The sequence below is a fragment of the Erythranthe guttata genome, chromosome 11 (assembly GCF_056151865.1).
Source record: "Erythranthe guttata isolate IM_541 chromosome 11, IM_541, whole genome shotgun sequence".
NCBI classification, from domain to species: domain Eukaryota; kingdom Viridiplantae; phylum Streptophyta; class Magnoliopsida; order Lamiales; family Phrymaceae; genus Erythranthe; species Erythranthe guttata.
The window spans coordinates 2244575-2267496 of record NC_142543.1 but is presented as its reverse complement, the minus strand read 5'-3'; the positions used below and the strand labels follow the sequence as shown (position 1 = coordinate 2267496).

The window sequence follows — 22922 nt, the reverse complement described above, 5'->3', positions numbered from 1 at the left end:
TAATTAGATAAATTATATGCCGACGAAATTATATTTCTAGATTTTTCGAGTCAAATCGTTACGCATCAATAAAATAAAAATTAATTCTTCATCATCTAACAATTATATATATATATATATATATATATATATATATATATATATATATATGTTGATCGTGGGTTCGGCTTAAAGTAAATTGATCAGATTATCAACGGGATTATTGAATAAATTGATTTTTTTTTAATTATTATTATTATTTCAATCCCGTGCATCGCACGAGTCGAATTACCAGTAGTGCATGCATAATTTTTAGGTGGGATATAGTTGAAGCATAAAAAGAAGATGCATTTGTGAAACTGATGTTTTTTCTGTCAGTCCAAAAACATTTGCCTGTAGGAAATTAAAAGAGATATCTTGTGATGATTCATTTGTTTTCTCTCTATTATTACACAAATTCTATGATTGAGCAATTGATTGATGCAACAAACACACAAAATTAATTAAATAAATAAATTGTGAAAGAATATAATAAAATAGTTTGATCTGCAAATTAAACTAAAAAAAAAAAAATGAAAGCCAGCCTAAAAGATCACTATATATAAAATGGTAATATTTGTACTACTGCCATTATATTATAGCATTATCAGTTCTTGCTAGCTATTTACAATGCATGGCTCAGTGGTGTCCCTTCACTCAGTCATTTCTCAATTTCATGTCTGCAAATTAAATTTATATTATTTTTAAGAGTTTACATTAATTCAGATAATCATTATTTATGATATTTGTGAATAAAAAAAAAAAAAAAAAAAAGAGAAAATATGGTATGGATAAAGGCATTATTATTTCAATATGATGATATCTAGCAAAAGGATTTCCTTGGAAAACCCGCACCCGCCCCGCTAGTAAAATTTTCCACTTGTACCCGTTAACCCCTTCCCGCCCTGGACCTGCAATTTCCTTTTATTTTATTGTATTTATAGTTTATTTAATTAAAAATGTCTAAAAATTAGTATCTTATAATATAGAAAATATATAAATGGGTAGGGTTTAGATGTGAGGCTCGTAAGGGTGCATATGTTCGAAACCCGTACCCGCCAAATTAGCTATCAGATTGGAAATTACTCCGTAAATCTGAGGCGGGGCGGATTTAATTACCATCCCTAAATATAAATAAATATGCCATTTCTTAGTAATTAGCATTAGTTCACCAAAAATATATATCTGTCATATTTGCATATGCTTTTGAAATATTAGAGTTAGTGGCCACCTTTAAAAGCTGCAAATGACAGAATGTATATATACAGAATATATATATATATGCAGTAGTACTATATATATGTATGTTAATGGCAGGAACTAACTTTCTTCCCTAACTACTCACATTCATGAAGATATAATTTATTTCAGAATTTAGTACCTCATCTTTTTTACGTGCATGAGATCTTCTTTTCAGAGCAATCATTATCCATTACTACTATTATACGACACACTCCATTATTATTTTCATGTTTAATAAATATTATATTAATTAGAATATAATTAGTTTCAAAATAAAATATCCTCCTCAAATTATTAGAAATTGACCATTTTCTTCCTAATTATTTACATATCTTCTTTACAAGAGTGTTGATTAGTCGGATAAATACGATAGAATGATATAATATAATATTTAACCGATCTTTTTTTTTTTTTTTTGAATAATTAAACTAAAATTCAAGATTTTTTTTTTTTTATTTTTTTTAGAATTTTATAATTCACTATCTATATGTCACAACCTTTGTCTCATTGTCTACCAATAATATGCAAATCATGTGTTTTTCTACCTTTAGTACTTTGCCTTAGCTTGTAGTGGAATATATTGATTTCCTTTTGAATTTAAGTTAGCAACGACCAAATCAATGAACACAATTTAAGGGCTCCATACTTACGTAAATGTTACATCTGGTGAAATATATCCGATAATTTACCATTATATAAATTATCTACACGCACACAATCCTTCTAAGTATAGATAGACACATCTCTCTCTCTCTCTCTCTCTCTCTCTCTCTCTCTCTCTCTCTCTCTCTCTCTCTCTCTCTCTCTCTCTCTCTCTCTCTCTCAGCTATATATATCTACATATCGACGAAACGGAAAAAAACACATATTCATGGAGGGCACGAGCAAAGAGTCGAAGCCGAGGTTTAAGAAGGGTTTTTGGAAGCCAGAAGAAGACTTTATACTTAGGAAATATGTGGAGACTCATGGAGAAGGAAACTGGACTACTCTTTCCAAAAAATCAGGTTTTATTTTATTTTATTTTATTTTATTACTCCTTTAATTTAATCAAAATACATATATGCATTCGTTCATTCGATATGCTACGCGCTTGTGCGTATTTTGCACGACTTGATTTGATTCTTTGGAAGGACTTGATTCTTGAGTGAGTTTTAATTTACTAATTAAATTACTAGAAAATATATTATAAATTACAAATTCCCTTTGTATTAATGAGGCAATTTTATTCTGCATGTAATTTCATTTGTGATGGGATTTTTTAATTTTAATTATTTTTTTTTTTAATTTTTTTTTTTTGTTGTGATTAGGTTTGATGAGGGGTGGTAAGAGCTGCAGGCTGAGATGGAAGAACTATTTGAGACCAAACATCAAACATGGTATGATGTCTGAAGATGAAAAGGATCTCATAATTAGGCTTCATAAGCTACTAGGCAACCGGTAATTAATTAACTAATTAATTAATATCTACACTAATTATACTTAATAATGTGGTCTAATATATGAACATTTTTGTATTTTATTTTTTGTGAAGATGGTCGTTGATTGCGGGTAGGCTACCGGGGCGTACGGACAACGAAGTGAAGAACTATTGGAATACACATTTGAACAAGACTAAACTTTGTCCCACTATTACGACGACTAGTAAAAAACGGCAACTATCATTGTCGACGACGAGTCGTCATCAAGAACACGTGGGAGAGAAGAAAGAAACTACTGCGGACAATAGTAATGTTGTCGATTCTTGGGTCGATCACCAAGACGACGACGAAGATCAAAACCTAATTAAATTAAATAATATTGAAGAACTAGACTACTATAGTAACGATTGTCCGATATTGATCGATAATATGCGATACTCGCCCCCGTTGGATTTCATTGAGGAGGATGCATTTATGATGATGACGATGATGCCTAATTTGTTCGACGTTAGTAATAATTATTTCGTCGCGCCGCCGTTGTTTGGAATCGGAGGCTGCAGCAGCCCGGATAATGAAATATTCACGACCGGAACGCCATTTTTCCTCTAATGATGTGTGCTGATTAATTATTATATTATGGCTTATAAATTATAATAATTTATTTAATTTAGGCAGTAATTTTATTTAATGATGAAGTTTCGTTTATGCATATTATGTGTGATTTCTTCTGTCAATTTCTCTGTTTGTGAGTAGTGTTGAATTGGAACAAACTCACTGAGTTGTGTTGAATGTGTTATTTTTTGTGATTGTATTGTTATGTATGTTATTAATGGATATGAATTTCAACAAGGGGTATTGGTTTCGGTTTTGGATTTTGATTTCGGTTTCGGAATCGATCGGAATTAATTATTAAACTCTTCGAAAAAAATTCAACTTTTTTCAGAAATACAAAATTAATTCCAATTCCAAAATTTTAATTTCCGTTACTTATTAACGGAAATTAAAATTCATGCAAGAAAAACTAAATTAAATTTAACATATGGTTCTCCATGAAATTTACCAAAGCTAATATGGTTCAACTTGATTTATATACTCTTTAAAATTAAAAAAATATATATATATAAAAAAAAAAGTTTATATGTTAGATAATGGGCCATGAGGCGTGGGCTTAAGCTAAAAAGGGCCCAAAGACGATCCATTTTTTTATTAATTGACCCAATTAGTTTGAAGATCAACTAACTCTCAGTTAATTAGGTTTTGGTCCTTTTGGGCACGTATGTAATTCTCCAAGAATGCAGCACAAAAGTTTAATTGAAGTTCACCCCCGCATCTTTGGCCCGAATTAAGAAATACCCGAATTTTTACTTGTATTACTTTAGACACCACAACCATTTTACTTATTTTCAGTTATACCCTTCGACTACACATTTTACCTCTTCACGAAAAAAGAAAAAAAAAAAACTATTTCAAGAAGAAATTTTACTTATTATCAATTAATCATTCAAATTTTAAGGTGATAAATAATTGAAAAAAAAAAAAGTTTGAAACAGAAAGAGTATTATTTGTATAAAATGAAATGTTGAACGACGTCTTCTCAATTTTACTAATATCGTTTCAGCTTCAAACGTGCTTTTCACTTATTTGATTTTGGCTAAATTCAAAATTGTGGTTCTAATGTTAGCTTTTTAATTAATCCAATTTGAAATCATCTAAACTGGTTGTTGAGTAATAAGATTATGCATGACTGCGCGTTACATTTTGAATATTAGACAACTCTAAACATCGAATTACTCGGCACTTTTTTCATTGATTAGTGTAGATATCTCACCCCCGACATCCAATTAATTTTGATAACTCAAGTTGAATTAAAAAAACTAACTCAACTCAAAGACCTACAATATTTTTTTAAAATTTTTGCCAAATTCAGACTCGAAATGATCAAAATCGCGTTTGAACGATATTATTAAAAAAATTGAGGGTCGCTTTTTGGAAGTCTAAACCGAGTTTTTGGGGGTTTTAAAAAAAAAAATTCAAGGAAAAAAAGAAAGGGTAAAATTGGAATTACAAAAAGTTTAGCAAAACCAAGGATTGGTTGTCGACCCCTTGTCTTTTTCATACCACATCCCACTCCCCTCATTTGGCGCCACTGTTTCATCTTTGCCTTCTTTTTAACATTCTCCACACTCCACTGCGTGTTCTTTGTGTTAACTTTTGTGTGACAAATATTGCAACTCTTTTATTTAATTTGCCCTTAATTTGGGGTTACTTCATTAAACAAAATCAAGCACCCCTGTTTCCAATACCATGTTGCTTTTTTTTCCATTGTGCATTTCTTAATTGATCATTTGACTAACTAAATAGTCAAACATGTGACATATTCGACGAATATTAACATGCAGTATTTTCGGCAAGAGTGGTCAAGTTGGTAGGTTACGAGAGTCAGCATTCAATGACCTGAATTTGAATCCATCTACCAACATTTTTTCAGATGATCGGTTCACTTTTCGCTCGTGGTAGGCGAAAATTGCTTAAGAGTCCATCGTCATTAAACTAATTTGCTATAAGGACATTATTTGTTTTATTTTTGCTATAAGGACAAAACAATTTGTTATTTGCTATAAGTTCCTCGCAATTCCGTTGTATGTATAATCATCCACATATGAATTGTACCAATTGACTAAGTTGTGTATTCTCCGTTCAGTATAAACTCTTAAACTCGGGGGGGATTCCCGAGCTACCCAACTTGAGTGCTGACTGATTCTGCATCATTTACGCGCAATTAGATTAAACTACACTAATTAAGTTGTGTGTACACTATCAAATTTAACTAAATACATTGTGGACAAGTTGTGGATTAAATCTAATTAAGCTATATATGGTGGATCTATTGCTAAATTCAAAAAGGTAAATGTCCTTATTTGTATGAATTTATTGTTAACCATTAACTTAATTCAATTTTTATTTATTTTAATATTTGAAAAATGTGAATTGCTAACCTTGGACAAATGAAATGATTAGTATTAATTAAGGTGTCGGGAGTGATTTGTTCACTCCCATGATTATAAACAAAAGATGTGCAAATAAGCCAACACGACACAATTAATTAATGTCACACTCTCACTAAATTAAATAATCAAACTTTGGAGCATGGTGTGTATATATATATATGTATGTATATATAATATATATATATATATAAAGGGAGTACAAATAAAATAAAATAAATAATGAAGACAAAGGTACAATAAAAAGGGGATTTTGTGTTTCTTGGGTGGGGGAATATTTGGAGATGCATGCGCAGGAGAAGAAGGAATTAAATCAAACTCTAATTTATTTATTTATTTAATTATTATATACATATTTTTGTTGAGTGTAAACTAAGCATGGAAACCCTAAAAGTTGTATTTGTTCCCTCCATTTCATATATATATATATATATATATATATATATATATATATATATATATATATACACACATATATATATATATATATCATCATTTTCCTCACCTTCTTCTCCTTCCACATCCCAATGCAAAAACCCTCTTCTTAATTCTTCTCCGTTTAATATATATAGCATTAATTAATTGCATGAGTGATCATTTTTATATGTAATGGCTTCTTAATTTGATTTTCTCATGTAAATTAAATTAGCTTCTATGTTTATTTCACATTATTATGGCTCTCTTCTCTTTCTTGTTTCTCTTCTTCTTCGTTTATCGATTGTGTTTAAACCGTAGCCGTAGTAAGAGTTTTTTTTTTTGAACTCACGTTGTTCTAATTGGTCGTCGTCTTCTTCTTCGGTTTTAATTGAAGTTTGCGATGTTTTTATCAATCAAATAAATCCTCAAACTTTTTTTTATAAGTGGTTTCGGGTATTTTGGCTAATTTTCATAATCACAATCTTGGTGTATAAAATCGAATTCGGAATTCGGGTTGGGTAAATTAAAGAAAGCGATGTTGGTGAGGTTCAATCCGAAGACGGGTTTACACATGAAGGTTTGTAAAGAACGATCTCAGATTGAGCCGCGCCAATATCACTCTCTCTATATATCTCATTCTCCCTTTTCAACAATTTTATATTATATATATATTATTCAAGTTTTCTTGTTTTAATTAATCCAACATTATCTTCTTTATGGAAAAAAATAAAATAAAAAATAATCTTTCAATTCAAAATTCAGATGATATAATGATCATTAATTAGTTAGTCATTACATTAATGATTTAATGATGCAGATAGCTCTTAATATGTCGATTTTGGAGGCGGTACGGTGTTCATCGAGGCATCGTGTGTATATATAGGCCGTTTTACGTTACCGTAAAGATTTGCAAGGTGATTACAGTTTGATCTTATCATACGCGTGTATTGGTTATAACTACCTATTTCGCTCGGACACATGCAAATATAGAGTGCTGTTAGAATCCGGGAGGATTCTAATTTCGGTTTTTCAACACGAGTGTGAAAAACGTGTTTACAGCTAGGGAAGTTTCCTTAGTTCTTTTAACTCTTATTTTGTCATTAATTTATTTAATTGCCTAAGTGTTTTTGTTTAACAAGGAATTTTATTTGGAAAAGGATTTCCTTTGTTACACAACTCTCTTTTTCTTACGTGAGATAAAATAACCTAATGGGCTCCACTTTTGTGTAGGGCTCTACTAATTCACCTAAGGAAGTATAAGAGGGGGAGCATCAACGTTGTTTTAGGTTGTCCCTTTTATTTTTGGAGAGAAAATTTATTTTTCTGCTCTTACGTTGCTGCTCCAGACCTTTTGATCTTAATTCGAGAAAACAGAAAAAAAGGATTTGCTTCTTTCACCGAAAAGAAGATCGGTTCTTCGGGAGGAGAACTCAGAAGATCTCGGGAGGAGGTCGATCCGCCGACTGAGGGACTCAGCGTTGAAGGAATTTCAACCGTGTGGAAAAAGGACGTGCTGCAAAGTGAAGATTGACAATTAAGCGTAGGATACAAGAACGGCGTCTACAAAGAGGGAGTCTTTGCATTTCGATTAAGTCCTATTATTGTATTCGTAAAACTAAAGATTAGTGAATTTCATTTGCAGGTCCCCGTGGATGTAGGGTACAATTGTATCCGAACCACTTTAAAATTTGTGTCTTTTTATTACTGTTTCATTAACTGTTGCAACTCTTCGTAAAACAGTAAAACGGTATTAAAAACTGAATCTGAAATTCATCGGACACAAATATATAATTAATTTGCACGAAATAATTCTAACAAGTGCGAAAGTACGGTGGGTACGGTTGTAACCAGGTAACCGGGTGTAGCGTATATAGAAACCCGGTGAGTTGCAGAGTTAGGGTTTCTTTTATTTTGGTAATTTATAAGAAATTGATTCTTGATTAGCCTCTGTCTCGTTTATCCATTTAATTCAGAACCAAGTATATAACTATTGTATATATTTTATTTCAATTCAAATTATTCATCATTGTTAATATTTAGCATTTACACCAAATAATTATTTCTTATAAAACATTTTCAATAAGTATATATGTAATAAACCTGCTACTGTAATGCCCTCTTGAAAAATGCGATAATTGGAAACTCCAAAATCGGATGTTCCGGTTGGACGTAAGAGATCTCCGAATACTCTAGTGACCGACCTCCGAAAAAAACGAGACGAGCCGTGATATATTTATATATAAACCCTTTTAGTACTTTTATTAATTATTTTTATTATTTAGGGATAAATAGTTACAATCACCCCCTCAACTATAAATCTTCTTACACGTCCAATCTTGCGGTTTCAAATTTAGTGGAATCTTCAAGATTGTATGTAATATTGTCGCTTTTGTACCCGCTTTATCACATTCAAACTCCACATTTTGAAGCAAGATGATCATAAAATGTGTTTTTTGGCTTGTATATATCTGATTGTGGTGCATCAGAAACTGTATTTTTATACAAACAAGTACAAATTAGAGCACATTCCACGAAATCTAGATGATTATATTGAATTTGACACCATAAAGGTGGAGGTGTAAGAAAAAATCATAGTTGAGGGGGTAGATGTAATTATCCAAACAAGAGGGGTTTTTTCGTAAATTGACCATACCCTAAGTGGTTGTAATTTACGCTATTATTTAAGAAACCATGTCAGATTTTTATTTCATTTATTAAAAAAAAAAAAAAAAAGAATAACAATAAATTTAATATAATATTAAAATTTAAAGTTTCAAACATTCATAAAAAAACACACAAAATAAAACATACAATAGTGTTAGAACCAACAAGCAATATTACAGAACAATCTACGAAAACGGCAGTTCCGTTATTTACAACGATGTTTGCCAGATATGAATGGAGAATCGAGTTTCTTCTTTCGCCTGCCCGCCTGAGAAAACCGAGTGTGACACGACAATATCGCGAGGTCGTTCAGTTCTTGCAGCGACGTAAGAACCTTAACAACTTCATCCATCGAGGGGCGTGATTTAGTATCTCTGCTCAGGCAACTGCAGGCTAATTGAGACACCTTCTGCACGCCTTTGATTGAGTAGTTCAGCTCGAGGCGTGGGTCCACTATCTGGTAAATCTTTCGTTTGTCGGACAAATACGCCCTTGCCCACGTCACGAGATTTTGCTCTCCGCTAGGGCGTTTCTTGTCCATCGACCTTCTACCCGTTAGAATCTCTAGAAGTACGACTCCGAAGCTGTACACGTCGCTCTTTGAAGTCAAGTGACCTGAGAGAAATACGAGGTCGTTTAATTTAGGCGCTGTTTGGTTCGTGGATTTTGAATTAGTAAATAAAAACAAAAACAAAAAAAAAATATTGAAAATATCTCCAGTAGAACATCGATAAATTAATACTCGATAAATTAATAACCTCGTTTAAATAATAATTTCTTACTGTCCCGACTCGGTAAAAACGTACTAAATTATTAGCTCGATAATTTAATATTTCGCTAAATTATTGAAAATATCTACAGTAGAACCTCGATAAATTAATACTCGATAAACTAATAACCTCGCTTAAATAATAATTTCTTACTGTCCCGACTCAGTAAAAACGTACTAAATTATTAGCTCGATAATTTAATATTTCGTTAAATTAATTGAATTTTGTCAGTCGTGATCGTATTAATTTATAGAGGTTTAACTGTAGTATGTTTTGGTTCCTAAGGAAAATCGTAATGTAATTGATTTTGTGGAAACTCGTTTTCCTCATTTGTAATCTTAAAATGGAAGATACGATTAAGAGTGGTATATATATATATATATATATATATATATATATATATATATATATATATATATATATATATATATATATGAATAATTAAATACCTGTCATTACGTATTCGGGAGCTGCGTAGCCGTATGTACCAACAACTCTCGTAGAAACGTGCGTTTTGTCTCCTTGTGGACCGGCTTTCGCCAAACCAAAATCAGAAAGCTTTGCGTTATACTCCTAAGGAAAAAAAAGAAAATTCGTTAGAAAATTCGACTGTGGAGAAACCGAATTAATTTCTTAACTTATATTAAAAATACCGAATCGAGCAAAATGTTCGATGTTTTGAAGTCCCGATAAATGACAGGCTCGGGGCCACTATGGAGGAAAGCTAAGCCTTTTGCTGCTCCGAGTGCAATCTTGAGTCTATTGGACCAGGGAAGAGGTATCGTCCCTTCGATCATGAAATGATTTTTTCTTTTTTTTAATTTCTACAAAATCGAAACAATATAATTTAAAAGCAAAAATTATAAAATAAAACTTACTCCTAAAGAGATGATTTTCGAGGCTTCCACGAGTCATGAATTCGTAAACAAGCAGCCTTTGATCGTCTTCGATGCAATATCCGATAAGCTTAACGAGGTTTGGATGATGAAGCTGTCCTAGAAAATCTACCTCTGCCTGCATGAACAAAAATTTCATCAAGTCATAAAGGGTTTATTGCATTAAGCACCCCTGTATTTTTTCTAATAGCTAAAAGCTCCCCCATGTTAATTCATTTACAAAAAAACCCCTACGTTTCATTTTTTTTGGAAAACTACTCTTAAAAAACTCACTAGTTAGTTAGGGGGTTGAGTGTTAAAACAAATGTTTTGCCAATAAAATAACATGAGGAGTTTTTTAGCAATTCGATACAACATATATCCAGAATTTTATCTAGTGGGGGCCATGGCCCCCATGGCACTGTGGTAGCATATATCATTTTTCATTCACTATACATATGACTATGATAATGAACATAATCAACTAATTAGTAATTACCACCCATTCTCTATGGCCTTGGAGCCCGTCGGGCTTCAAGCTCTTAACAGCAACCGTGATTCCAGAACCGGGCTTTGCGGGGCCCGTTCCGTTCTCCTCTATCCACCCTTTGAACACAAATCCGAAACCGCCCTCGCCAAGAATGCTATCGGGCCGAAAATTCCCTGTGGCGGATTTTAGCTCGTGGAAACTAAATTGAAGAAGTTGGTGTTGCGGATGTGAATTGGGGTCGTCAGATGAGTTTCGGGATTCATCTGGACCGCACATTTCACGGTTGCTTGCATTCAGATACCGTGTCTCGGTGGCTACATTAACAATAATAAAAAGAATTAATAACTTTTGCTTTAAGACTCAAGAATGTAACTTTTTTCTCAGAGGACTTTCTTCAAACAGTTGACGTGCATTAAACAGAACAAATGATCAACATAGACACAGACAATCAATGGAGGTCAGATTCAGCAATTTCGTATGAATAAAAGATTCAGCCAGTACCCATTAATCTAAAAATACCGATCGACAAAGACAGAGGCAAAATTGGGCTAATTCAGAGCAAGAAAACAAAGAAATTATTTAATAATTTCATTATTACCAGCAGCATCATAAACAAGACTACTCCTCGGAATGGTGGCGGATGAGTTTCTTGCATCGGAATTATTACAGGCGCTTCTTATTACAGTACTGCACCTCAGAATAGCCCAACACCCACAGTTGTTGTTATCCATATTTTCTCTATCTAGAAACAAAACAAAAAAACAAAAAACACTTCTTTCCTTTCTTTTTTCATGGGCGTTGATCACTTTAGAGAGCGCATGGGAATAAGAAAGTGTGTCTTTGAGAGATGCAAAAAAGGGAGGGAAAATAGCGTGTGTGTGTGTGTGTGTGTGTGTGTGAGAGAGAGAGAGAGAGAGAGAGAGAGAGAGAGAGAGAGAGAGAGAGAGAGAGAGAGAAGGCAAAGCAAAGGCAGCATCATCATTCATCGCCATGATCACATTGTGTACAAAAAGAACTTTTTTTCCCCACCACCTTTACTTGTGGGAACGGCCAGTTCTCTCTCTCTCTCTCTCCCTCTCTCTCTCTCTCTCTCTCTCTCTCTCTCTCTCTCTCTCTCTCTCTCTCTCTCTCTCTCTCTCTCTCTCTCTCTCTCTCTCTCTCTCTCTCTCTCTCTCTCTCTCTCTCTCTCTCACACACACACACACACACACACACACACACACACACACACGAGATTGTTCTTTGTGAGGGACTGTTGAACAGGGAAAAGATTCAGTTCTGTATTATCATCACCTTTGCATAAATTCTAATAGCATATATTATATATATCAGCATTCTGTCATTTGATGTGTGCATTTTGACAAGGTGATAATGCTGTTTTTTTCACATAAAAGAATAATAGTTTGGTGATTTCTAACCGTCGAAATTAGCATTTTCGGAAAAAAATAAATAATATATATTTCTTAAGTGAAAAGTCGATTGTAATTATGTTCCAAAAACAAATCAGAAAAATCGGAAATTGGAATGAAAAAATACTTCTTCCAAATTGAAAACAGTAGGATTGGAATCGACGTAATTCAGAATTTTCACTTTTTAGTCGCCCGTAATATAAGTGTATAATATTGATATTATAAGTGTAACTTTTTGAAAAAGAAAAGTCGGGATTTTAGAAATCGAAAATGAGTATCTAATATATGTATTCCAATTCCGTTTCAAAAAAAAAATCAAAATAGAACTTTGGAAATCTAGAATTGTTCAAAAAAAAAAAGGATTGAATCGAAGAAATCATTTCCAATCAAATTTCCACCGTTAAAGATTAGAGTACATCCAATATGTATCTTAACTCGTATCATCTTAAGTTCTATCGATTTGAATAGTTCTCGTTTTTTTTAAAGATAGTTACTGGTTCTCCAATTTAACCACTAAATATGGTTCTCCAATTTAAGAACTAAATAAATCCTATTTAGGTAATGTTTAGGTACTATTGATCATCAAAATCTGATTCCTATAATTGTGTGGTCAAAGCCAATACAAAAAAAAAGTCAAGGGACTAATGATTGCAAAATCCCTATAGGTAGTACAAAAATATCCCTTTTACCTTTTGGGGTTGAGATGTCATTTCATCAACAACCGGCAACTAAATTGCAATTATCTAATGAGCCCATTATATGGTCTTCTTTTATTTTTCTACCATCAAAAGAATTTTTTTTGACACAAAAGGAGTGAAAGATCCCATTCTTTTTACAACTTGATGATGCCTTGTTGGAAAGAAGAGTGATACCATTTGCTCCCCACTATATTGTTAGTGGGGTCAAGTAATTAAATTTAAAACAATGTTAAAATTGAAAGATTTAAAAAAAAAAATTATAATTGTTGTATGTTAAATATCTTCTCAATTTTACTAATATCGGTTTGTCTTCGAACTGGATTTCGACGCTTTTATAGCTTGATTTTGGCAAAATTCAAGATACGAAAATTGTTGCCCTTTAATTTAGCATTCTGATACAACTTGAATCAGCTAAATTGGAAGTCGGGCGAAAAATTTATGCGAATGGGTTACATTTTGAAATTCAGATAACTCAAAAGATTATTTTTTTAGGCAACGTTCATTTATTCATGAATATCTTTCTCATCCGACATCCAATCTTGATGATTCAAACTGTATTAGAAAGGTAACTCAAATAACTATTAATTACGTGCTTTGCATTTTGCCTAATTCAGACTCAAAATCTTGTATGAAATTGAAACGTTATTATTAAAACTAAAATCGATTTTTGTACATTTTATTTTATGGGCTTGATGAAATGAAGATAGATCCATAATTCAAAGCCCAATATATATTAATTATTATTTTCAGGCCCATAAGTTATGGTTGAGCCCATTTATGCAAATAATGCTGTTCGGCGATACGAATCTCTTCCACATCCACGTGGCATACTCTTATTGGCATTCTCTAATTAATTATCACAGGTCGGTTATTATATCATATCAGCCATCCCTTCACCGCTGCCACCATAAACGCCATTATCAAAATCCGCGAAATGGAAGAAAATTACAAAAAGTCAGCCATGGCGGAAATCCATACAGGAGATATTGTAGATATTCAATAGATACAGATATATGAGCTGTATAATCGCATATCTATACTCGTCGATTTCTCATAAATTAAGGATACAGAGAGTGGAATCATTGTGAATCGGATTATCGGATCAATTCAATTTTGACTTGATCTGATTCTAATTTTGTTTTTCAATTTTGGGGATTAATTTATATTCGTTGTGTTGAAAGAATTTGGTCGATTCTGCATGAGAGAATTGGGGGCGGAGTAGAGAGAGAGAGAGAGAGAGAGAAATTTTTTTCCTTGTGGTAGCGAAACATGTCTGCCGTAGTGTGCGGAAAGAGATCGAACATCTTTGAGGAATCGCCGTCGTCGCCGCCAGTGTCCAAGAGAATCCGCCGTTCTTCTACATCGTCATCGTCTCCGGGCAGAAATTACTCTCCGCCGAGAGCCGCCGCCGCTTCCAACTACTCGTTCTCCAATTCGCCGCTCGACCATCTCGTTGCTCTCTTTCCTGACATGGACAGACAGGTTATTTTGTGATTTTTCCCTCTTTTTTTCCATTTTTTGCTTAATTTGTTAACTGATTCTATTTGGATTTAATTTGTAATTCATGCTTTATGTGATTTATAGATGTGATTTTCGAGAAATGAGAAGTGAACTGGCTATTGTATTGAATGAACTCTATCAAAATTTACTAATCTTATTTTTTGGGGATGTTAGGCATCTCTGGATGTAAATTGATTCATAGTAGCTGCAGATTTTGAAGTAGAATTAAACTTTTATCTAACAAGTAACAATCATTAGAATGAACTTGGACAATATATAATTGCTAATTCGTTGACTATTGCTGTCGTGGCTATGGTTTAAGATGTACCAACCGAGCTTTAATCATGTAGACTAGTTCGATGTTCGAATGGTACGTTAGATGGACAAAGTAGGTTCTATTCTGTAGGTCATAGTCTAATTTTGCTCATGAAGGTTTTGATGTGTTTCGCGATTAACCACTGGATTTTAAATAATTTCTGGCCATAAACAAAAATTACTTTATTATTTAATCTTCCTTTCTTATACATAATAAAAGGTCTCCTCTCATTCTACAACTCAAAATACAAACGAACGTTACTTTTTTCAAATAGTTTTCATAAAATACCTCAATGTTCCTTAAGTGGTGAAATTGATTCCCAAAAGCTTTCCTAACATAGTGTAAGATATTGAGGAAAATGGTAAATAAAAAAAAAATCGTCTTAGTATGTGAGGGTTCTATTCGTCTTCGTACTTTAACGGGATAAGGTAAGTGATAAAAGAATGATATTCTTTGTTATGCTTTTATGGCATTATGCCATTAATTCAGTGCGATTACGTTGGAAGATTTTGAGGCACCGGTTCATTTTATACACAATTAACCATGATCACTAACATACAAATTCATATTTTTCCAAGACTTGCATATGGGACATAAAAAGCCATAATTTAAGGTTGCCAAAATTATCAAAAAGAATGACATTTCTTGTTTCTTAAGATACATTTTGTAATCACTTGGAGAGAGTACGACTTGACTTGGTGCTACGTGCATTAACAGCCCAGCCTCAGAATCTTGGAATATTTGGCGCAAATATTAATAACTTTATCAACAATTGGCCAACATCAGATAAGATTATTTTCTTCTCGTGTTTTTTCCATCGGAAGATCAACAATATGAGTTCACCCAATAATAAAGCCTGAGCTAATGAGGAGAATTGGTTGGTTTCACGAACCTTGGCTGTGGAGGTGAAGAATTTGCTAGGAGGCGTTCTCCTTTTGTTTTCGAGTTTAATGTGAAGTTTACAATTTCCCCTCATTTTTGACATATAAATGGACAAAAAATGGTTCCAGGTAGGAGCTTGGCAAAATGTTGTTACGCTAAAAAACAGTTTTAGTTAGTTCTCTAGGATTGTTCGTATGTCTTCTATTACCTAACTAATTAGCTTAGTCTATCATATAAGCCATGAATATAGTTACATCTATACTCTAGGCAAGAAAAAATGTTCTCGTGATATTTAATGTGTGATTGTATTAACTTTCTCATTTACAGTTATTACTTGGTTCTTGGTGTAGATAACGGCTGATACTTAAGTTAATGTTGGTGCTAGAATTTCTTACATCTATTTTTTAAATCTTAGATACTTGATATGTCAACCTATACTTATTACCATGTACTTGCATCTTATTGTTTTTTTTTTGGCTACTGTTCTTAAATCCAAAATGGAGTTTATATATTAAAGAGGTTCAAAGTGAAGCCTAAAGGAACCGTCAGATTGTCTTTGTTATATATATCAACAGTTTATTTACTATAAAATGAGAAAGATGCGTGGAAATATGTAAACATTGCTGATTGGAATTTTTTCTAGTTGTGGTTAATTGAGTATAGATAAATATACTAATAAAAGATTACATAATTGTTCGGTGATCAAAGATTAACTGTACTAAAACCTATGTAGAGTGGGTAATAAAAGGAATCTTTTAGTTCTAAATATAACACTGTTCTATGGGCATTTGTATTGGAATGCATTGTTGGAATAAGGTGTTCATATCTTGACTTGAGGCTTGGTCACTTGGAGACCTGTCCCTCCAAAAAAAAAATTAATCCACTAAAGTCAAGGTAGGTCAAAGAAAGGACTTATATGTTATCAGATTTTTTCTTTTCTTTCCTAAATCGACTAAATTTTGAAAATTTTGACCTACTTAACAATCTTAGGAGCCTTTCATGGTATTAATCAGTTCTGTCCTGTTGTGCTTGATGAGTAAGAAGTTATGAAAGGGCTACGAAGCACTTACCTTGTATAATCCAAGGACCATTATTATTTCTTGAAAATGATAACTTGCTACCGAAATTTCCGACGCCTATTTAATTCTCATCTCCGATGTGTGATTGCTACATTTCGCAAGATTTTATATTTTTTTCTGAATCGTAACGCCTGCTCTCTGATAAACACAAGACCATGGTAATAAATTAGCTCCACACTTTAGATCTTTGTGAATGGATGTATGGTAGTACATTTAGCATATGCTTTGATTGAAAATTCTGTACTGCAAAAATCTGAAATACATTATTTGTATTTCTTTTGCCTGAGGCGTTATATTAATTAATTGAGTTTTAATGGTTTTGCCTTGTAGTTTCTGGAGAAAGCCCTTGAAGAATCTGGCGACGATCTGGATCTTGCAATAAAAAGATTAAATGAACTTCGGTTGAGTGCTGCAGCAAGTACATCTGATCTTACACAGGAAATTGACCCTCAATTTTCGGCTAAAGGTGCTTTTTTCTCTCTTTGCTTCGTCGATAAACGCTTAATTTTCAATGCTTTGTTCAGTGATCTTTGCTTAAGATGCTTCCATATCATTCAGCTAGATATGAATTAGTATTTCAGCAATTTTCTTATAAACCCAGTTATAAAACCATTGGTAATTATAAAATCACCTGTAGATGTTTGTGCTCTAGGGCTACCGTCTGAACCTTTAATTAGGTGGTCATTATCGGTCTGATGCTATAATGAAAGAGGTTTCCAATTCTAGTTGTGTGGTTGTCTACTCGTCCGTCCATAAGATTCTGATGTCATTAGTAGATAATCATCTGCAGTATCTCGTCAGTCCAACTTCCTTTTCAATCTCGACTTATCCTGTGTCGTTTAAGTTATTCTGGTTACGTATTGTCTTCATTATACTAGCTGATTCCTTTTTCACGAGAAGTCCAGAGTACTGCTTCATTAAGTCTCCTTTATAGCCTGGCAATCATGGTCTGAGCAAAATCTGTCTAGGAAAATTGGACTTGGATATGCTTTTGTCATCTCTATTTAGCCTTGTCGTTTGTTCTCAATTCCCTACATTTTGCATCTGGCACACCGTTAATGTTTCAATTAGATCCTCTGAGATTTTAATGTCCCATAAATATGTGAAAAAACTTGTTTTCTGTCTATTTTTGGCTGTTCGTGAAGTATGGCTTACTTATTTGAAGAGTTATTTGATAATTATTGTCATATAGTTATTGACTAGGCGTGGAAACGGTGTGATTACTGACTACTCATGGACAATAACAATGAACTCCCTGGTCATATTTGTTGTATCAAGTTCAACTTGTGTTGCTTGTGGTGGTTTTATAGTCCTGCTTTTTCTTTTTTTTTTTTTTTTTTTTTTTTGCAGAACTCATGACCGTTGTTGATGCTTGAATTCTTATCTCTGCGCTTAGTGAAATATTTTGTAAATTGCTTATGCTTTACTTTGTGATTGTTGTACAGTGGGGGGGAATAATGGGGAAACAGCTCCAAGAGAAGAACCACCTATGGGAAGCAATCTTCCTGTAGATGGAGCCGAGTGGGTAGACCTATTGGTTAGAGAATGCGTAAGTGCAGCAAATATCGACGATGCTAAGGTACGCTTGTCCAGAGCACTTGAGGCATTGGAGAAGTCCATTTGTGCAAATGCAACTGCAGAAGCTGCCAAAAACTTCCAAGAGGTGTGTGTTCCTTCATTTATTCGGATCATTTAATTATTTACTTCTGCCCTCCTTTTCTTGCATAGAATTGACATACGTGTTATGCTTTGTAGGAGAACATAATGCTAAAGCAGCAACTAGATGCAGTGCTGCAAGAAAATGCTATTCTGAAGAGAGCAGTTTCGATCCAACACGAGCGTCAGAAGGAATTTGAGGAAAGGGGTCAGGAGTTGCATCAGCTCAAACAGCTCGTGTCTCAATACCAGGAGCAGCTCCGAACTCTTGAGGTCAGTTTAATTAGTGAGGTTATTGATAAGATTTTGAATCATGTCGATCCACATTTTATAGTGAACTCGAGTCTGAAATACGAGACCATTTCTTTTTTGTTAATGTAATCTCCAGGTGAACAACTACGCTCTTGCAATGCACCTCAAGCAGGCACAACAAGGCGGTTCCCTTCCTGGACGTTTTCACCCCGATGTATTCTAATTAAATAATCCTTTGCATGTAATAATAATAATTAACAGGGTTTATTAGCCTACAATCGTGGCCCTCGTTTTTTTTTTTTTAATTTATTTATTCTGGCCCTAGTTCGTATGTCTCGTTTGGCTGAGTACCGTGTTATAACGCCAATCTGCTACTTTCCGATGCAAGACTTTTATAACATTTTGTTTTTGGTATTTGGACTTTTTGTGTTGCATTAGTATAACTGGATTTCGCTGATCAATGGAGAGCCACTGGCTTTGTATTTATTCTGCACTTGAGTTTTTGTGCTACTACCTTTTTTTTTCTCTTTTTTTCTGCGCTTTATCTTTTTGCTGCATCATCTTCCATTTGTAAATGGAATGTGTATTCTGAGTTTGTTTGATTTGACATTGTCTCTTGTCTTATCTATTACAATGTGGTCTTGCTTTTCTAGTGTTTTTGCTTTTAATCTTCGGAATATCCGAATAATCTTTTATTTAATCAGAAAATTATGTTCTTGTCTGTTGTCACAATTTGTATTATTATTACACTTGGCGAGTATTTTGATGCAGGTTTTTTTTTTTTTTTTGGTAATAACAGCAAGGCAACTACAATTTGAAATTAAAAAATATATGTATTAGAAAATTTTGGACCCTAGTTATGTACATGATACTGACTCGAAAATTAAACAAGTCAACCCTGGATCGTGGTGACTTATAAGTTATAAATTATAAGATAATAGGAAATAAATAAATAAAATTGGTACCACACTCTCGTGTATGCGCTCGTTAGCAATGAGATTGGAACTCAGTCAACACAAATTCACTTGCTTCAGTCGTTAGGTCACCACTTGCAGAACATAATACAATAGAATTGTTCTTACTTGGCCTGCATTTTGCACTATTTTTAATCTCCCTATTGAATCCATCACCAAACACATAACTAAACAGTAGAAACAATGTACAAAAATTAGCTTCAACCACGAAATCAAGCCATATTCAACATACTTTTTACACAGATATATACGCGCTCGATTGTACGTAAATCAACGGTAATATAACACACCAACCGAAACTGCAGAATTGAAGCTAGTCTATTGTTATAAATGTACATAATCACCAAAAATCTAACAGCAAAAGAGGGAATCTTTCTAAATCACCTGTTCTTTCATCAAAAAAAAATCAAGATTACATAAAAATTAAAAAAAAAAAACATTCTTGATCAAGAATTAAGAAACTGAAACAAGTCTAGCAAAGCCAGATTTCATCATATTCCGAAACTCATCAAAATCGACCATACCATCTCCATCAACATCGACTCGTCTAATCATCTCTTTGCAATCATCGATCCTGTTTCCCTGATTGAATCCCATTGAAGAGAGAACTAATCCAAGCTCTTCCACACTAATCAATCCATCTCTATTCTCATCGAACACGTCGAACGCTTCTCTCAAATCTCCGTCTTCATGCACCTTCACCTGCCCTTGTTCGTCGTCCTTGAACGAGTCGAAAAGAACGCAGAACTCGTCGAAATCTATGAGCCCGTCTCCATTCGAGTCCACTCTCTGCACCATATCCGCCACGTCGCTCTCCCCGGCTTCGATACCGATCTTCTCGAGGGAGTCTCTCAGCTCGTGCTTCGTTATGTAGCCGTCGTTGTTCTTGTCGAACGTCGCGAACACTCCCCGGAGATCGGCGGCGGGTTTGGGTTTGGGTTTGGTTGAGGTGGGGTTTGATTGTGTTGGAGAATCTTGTGGTGGGGTTTTGATGTTCTTGAGATATTTCTTAGTGTTGGAGAATTTGATGAAGATGAGGCTGAATATGAAGAGAAGAGAGGATAATAGTATGGTGATCATTTTTTATTTTTTTTTTGTTTTTTTGTTTTTTGAATGAATTTATGTTGATGGAGTTTGAGAAATGAGATGAGAGTTGAAAGAGAGCAATGTTTTGTTAGTGAAGTAAACGCGGTTTGATGGATCAAACCGCGTGAAACTGTCATAACGGCAGAAATTATAATATTATTTTCTTGTTTTAGTAAAAGCAAAAGATGTGGAAGTTCCCATGGTCATATAAAATTGGTATATATAGTCACTCTCACTTGTGTTTTTTTATTTTTAAATTACGGTCTAACCCCTGAGGTCAGGTTAAATTACGAAGAAAAAAAAATCTTATGTTTTGATAATTACAACCATTCTCTTATACTAGGAATCTTCTTACATGTTCATATTTATTGTGTCTAATTCAGCATAATCTTCTACATTATGTGGAATGGTATCTAGTTTGTACTTGTTTTGTGCAAAAATGCAGTTTCTGATGCACCACGGTCTGATATTTACAAGACAAGAAACATATTTTATGATCTTCTTGTTTCAAAATTTGGAGCTCGAATGGAATAAAACGGTTACAAACTGGAGAATATTGCACGTAAGAAGATTCAGAGTTGAAGGGTGGTTATAATTACCCAAACATGAGGGGTGATTTCGTAATTTAACGTCACAATTTAACCCCAAAAAGTAAATTGATATAAAAGTCTAAAAATTAATCTTAAAATTTAGAAAAATAAAATCTGTCCCCAGTACTTTTACTCAAATAAATTAAGATAATAAATTGATATTTTGTGCCCATTATTGTAGCTGACACGACCATATTGTAACATGGCAGTTTCATTGTTTTGGGATACATATAGCTGGCTAAAGATTCTCTTACAAGAAGTTTATATACTCCCTTATTATCCTCGTTTTGTCCCTGCAGGGGCATTTTGGTCATTTCACACTAACAACTATTTTTACCTCAGTAATTGCAATTTTATAATACAGTTTATATATATATATATATATATATATATATATATATATATATATATATATATATATATATATATATATATATATATATATATATATATATATATATATATATATCCATTTTATATAAACAAAAAATATATTTGCAAACGCCAAATAGGAAGTAGTCAGCACCACACTGAATAATTCACTTTATGACAAATTCCACTTTGTCACTCATTGACTTTAGACAATTTCCATTTGAACATTTCCTAAGGTATTATGTATGTATTATGTATATATATACATTAAAATGCTCTAATTTAAATTGACACATAAAGTATTAGATATAACTAAATTATGTACACATTTAAGAATAACAATTGTTTTCACTAAATATCATACAGTCCAAAGACTTTTTTGTGTCTAATGGTTAGGTGTTGACTTTTTTGTGGACTAAGAAGGAAAAGTAGCAACAATTCCAGAGGAAAAAAACAAATCTTGCCCTTCTTATTGGGACAAGAATCTCAACAAACTTACAATATTTTATAATTTAAACAATTTGTTTTCCTTTATATGATTTTAAATAAATATTTATACTTCAGATCATTGACTTGTTAAAATTTTCCACTCAAGTTAAACTTGGAAATATAATTCTAAAAATTGTTAAAATTCAAAAAAAAAAAAAAAAAAAAAAAAGACACATAATATGTAAATGGGACGTCTAAAACAAATACCGTTTATTTCTCAGTGCAATACGACAAACATAAAAATTATAAAATAAATAGATAATGACATTAATACTCTTCATAAAATCAATACCACACAAATTTTGTGTGAGGTATTGATTTTCATTAAGGGTAATAATGTCATTACCTATTTATTATCTATTTATTTCTTTATCTTTTATGTGGTATTGAAGTGAGAAAGAAACGATATCGTACCCTTTCTAAAGCCCTACAATTATTACATTATTAATATTCCCTTTAACCTTGGAATTTGAGCCCTCCTAACACAGATTATTGTGAAAGGTTATGTACTTGCATTAAAAAATACACTATAATACTACACAAGTGGGAGTCATTATTAATCAAAAAGGGGTTGACTGTTGACTTTAACTTAATTAAATCCAAATGGGGTGTATTGTTAATTGTGGAGTAACTATGTGGGAATGTCTACTTAATTTTGTATTGATTTCGCAAGAATCATCCATGTGTAATCTCAAACTGTCAAAAAAATCATGGAGTTCA

The 22922-nt window shown here is 33.1% G+C and overlaps 4 protein-coding genes and 1 long non-coding RNA gene across 5 annotated transcripts; 3 read left to right on the top strand and 2 right to left on the bottom strand.

Moving 5' to 3' along the window:
- The first annotated feature begins 1985 nt into the window (after window positions 1–1985).
- LOC105960643 (uncharacterized) lies at window positions 1986–3448 on the top strand. The gene is made up of 3 exons (XM_012984830.2): window positions 1986–2264; window positions 2568–2697; window positions 2792–3448. Exons 1-3 carry the CDS (start codon window positions 2132–2134, stop codon window positions 3285–3287), a joined length of 759 nt encoding a protein of 252 aa, XP_012840284.2. The 5' UTR covers window positions 1986–2131; the 3' UTR covers window positions 3288–3448.
- A 2791-nt stretch (window positions 3449–6239) lies between these two features.
- Window positions 6240–7862, top strand: LOC148766770 (uncharacterized). Its single transcript, XR_016034283.1, has 2 exons — window positions 6240–6677; window positions 6918–7862. It is a non-coding gene; the product is annotated as an uncharacterized LOC148766770 (long non-coding RNA).
- Window positions 7863–8836: 974 nt separating this feature from the next.
- On the bottom strand, window positions 8837–12013 carry LOC105960683 (receptor-like cytoplasmic kinase 176). The gene is made up of 6 exons (XM_012984882.2): window positions 11498–12013; window positions 10909–11213; window positions 10413–10548; window positions 10188–10321; window positions 9984–10107; window positions 8837–9379 (listed from the first exon to the last, which is right to left on the bottom strand). The coding sequence occupies exons 1-6, from the start codon at window positions 11889–11891 to the stop codon at window positions 8970–8972; spliced, it is 1503 nt and encodes a 500-aa protein (XP_012840336.2). The 5' UTR covers window positions 11892–12013; the 3' UTR covers window positions 8837–8969.
- A 1854-nt stretch (window positions 12014–13867) lies between these two features.
- On the top strand, window positions 13868–19177 carry LOC105960684 (uncharacterized). Its single transcript, XM_012984883.2, has 5 exons — window positions 13868–14488; window positions 17114–17249; window positions 18229–18446; window positions 18539–18712; window positions 18828–19177. The coding sequence occupies exons 1-5, from the start codon at window positions 14276–14278 to the stop codon at window positions 18912–18914; spliced, it is 828 nt and encodes a 275-aa protein (XP_012840337.1). The 5' UTR covers window positions 13868–14275; the 3' UTR covers window positions 18915–19177.
- A 674-nt stretch (window positions 19178–19851) lies between these two features.
- LOC105960642 (calmodulin-like protein 3) lies at window positions 19852–20936 on the bottom strand. Its single transcript, XM_012984829.2, has one exon. The coding sequence runs from the start codon at window positions 20743–20745 to the stop codon at window positions 20119–20121; it is 627 nt and encodes a 208-aa protein (XP_012840283.1). The 5' UTR covers window positions 20746–20936; the 3' UTR covers window positions 19852–20118.
- Window positions 20937–22922: the final 1986 nt, after the last annotated feature.

Bases quoted from the DNA above. Each gene is read 5' to 3' on its own strand.
- LOC105960643 (XM_012984830.2), top strand. From the start codon at position 2,132: ATGGAGGGCACGAGCAAAGAGTCGAAGCCGAGGTTTAAGAAGGGTTTT. The intron at 2,265-2,567 runs GTTTTATTTTAT...TGTTGTGATTAG, and splicing joins TACTCTTTCCAAAAAATCAG to GTTTGATGAGGGGTGGTAAG. The intron at 2,698-2,791 runs GTAATTAATTAA...TTTTTTGTGAAG, and splicing joins CATAAGCTACTAGGCAACCG to ATGGTCGTTGATTGCGGGTA.
- LOC105960683 (XM_012984882.2), bottom strand. From the start codon at position 11,891: ATGGCGATGAATGATGATGCTGCCTTTGCTTTGCCTTCTCTCTCTCTC. The intron at 11,214-11,497 runs GTAATAATGAAA...TTGTTAATGTAG, and splicing joins TCTTGTTTATGATGCTGCTG to CCACCGAGACACGGTATCTG. The intron at 10,549-10,908 runs GTAATTACTAAT...TTGTTCATGCAG, and splicing joins AAGGCCATAGAGAATGGGTG to GCAGAGGTAGATTTTCTAGG.
- LOC105960684 (XM_012984883.2), top strand. From the start codon at position 14,276: ATGTCTGCCGTAGTGTGCGGAAAGAGATCGAACATCTTTGAGGAATCG. The intron at 17,250-18,228 runs GTGCTTTTTTCT...ATTGTTGTACAG, and splicing joins CCCTCAATTTTCGGCTAAAG to TGGGGGGGAATAATGGGGAA. The intron at 18,713-18,827 runs GTCAGTTTAATT...TGTAATCTCCAG, and splicing joins AGCAGCTCCGAACTCTTGAG to GTGAACAACTACGCTCTTGC.
- LOC105960642 (XM_012984829.2), bottom strand. From the start codon at position 20,745: ATGATCACCATACTATTATCCTCTCTTCTCTTCATATTCAGCCTCATC.